Below are 475 nucleotides of genomic sequence, written 5' to 3'. Positions count from 1 at the left end.
GGCGGTTTCCGCCCGGGCAGCGCTCCCCCACACCACCCCTTGCCCACTTCAAAGATGGCGGCGGCGGCGCCACACCCTCCCCTGCCCATACTGGCTGTGTTCCGCAGAGCCGGGCGGAAGTGGGTCCGCCCGGAATTGGTTCCCCCACACGGCGGGACACCAGCACCGGCGACGCCGGATGAGCAAGGCCTGGCGGCGCGGCAGGATGGAGGGCGGCGAGCACGGTGAGGGCTCCGGGTCCGGTCGGGGGGGCTGGGGCAGCCAGGGAACCGCGGCTACGGCCCCGCTTGTCATTCCCCACCGGGACCGGGGCGGGTGGCGGGTCCCCCGGGCCTGGCTAACGGCTGTGCTCCCCTCCCCCCCCGCAGGGGAAGAGGCCGAGGCGGGCGGTGGGCACGGTTCCCACAAGAAGAAGCACAAGAAGCACAAGAAGAAGCACAAGAAGAAGCACCACCACGAGGCGGTGGGGCCGCCC

At 72.4% G+C, this 475-nt stretch overlaps 1 protein-coding gene across 1 annotated transcript in view; it reads left to right on the top strand.

The window, feature by feature from the left end:
* The first annotated feature begins 178 nt into the window (after nucleotides 1–178).
* INO80B (INO80 complex subunit B) overlaps nucleotides 179–475 on the top strand; it is a 1,834-nt gene continuing 1,537 nt past the window's right edge. Inside the window, exons 1-2 of the mRNA XM_010568480.1 lie at nucleotides 179–224; nucleotides 369–475. The exon at nucleotides 369–475 is cut by the window's right edge and continues 92 nt beyond it. Coding sequence (XP_010566782.1) covers nucleotides 179–224; nucleotides 369–475 — 153 coding nt within the window. The remainder of the gene's footprint in view (nucleotides 225–368) is intronic.

The sequence above is a fragment of the Haliaeetus leucocephalus genome, unplaced genomic scaffold, assembly GCF_000737465.1.
Source record: "Haliaeetus leucocephalus isolate CR32 unplaced genomic scaffold, Haliaeetus_leucocephalus-4.0 Scaffold245, whole genome shotgun sequence".
NCBI classification, from domain to species: Eukaryota; Metazoa; Chordata; class Aves; order Accipitriformes; family Accipitridae; genus Haliaeetus; species Haliaeetus leucocephalus.
The sequence above is the reverse complement of the archived record's forward strand: the minus strand, read 5'-3'. Positions and strand labels throughout refer to the sequence as shown.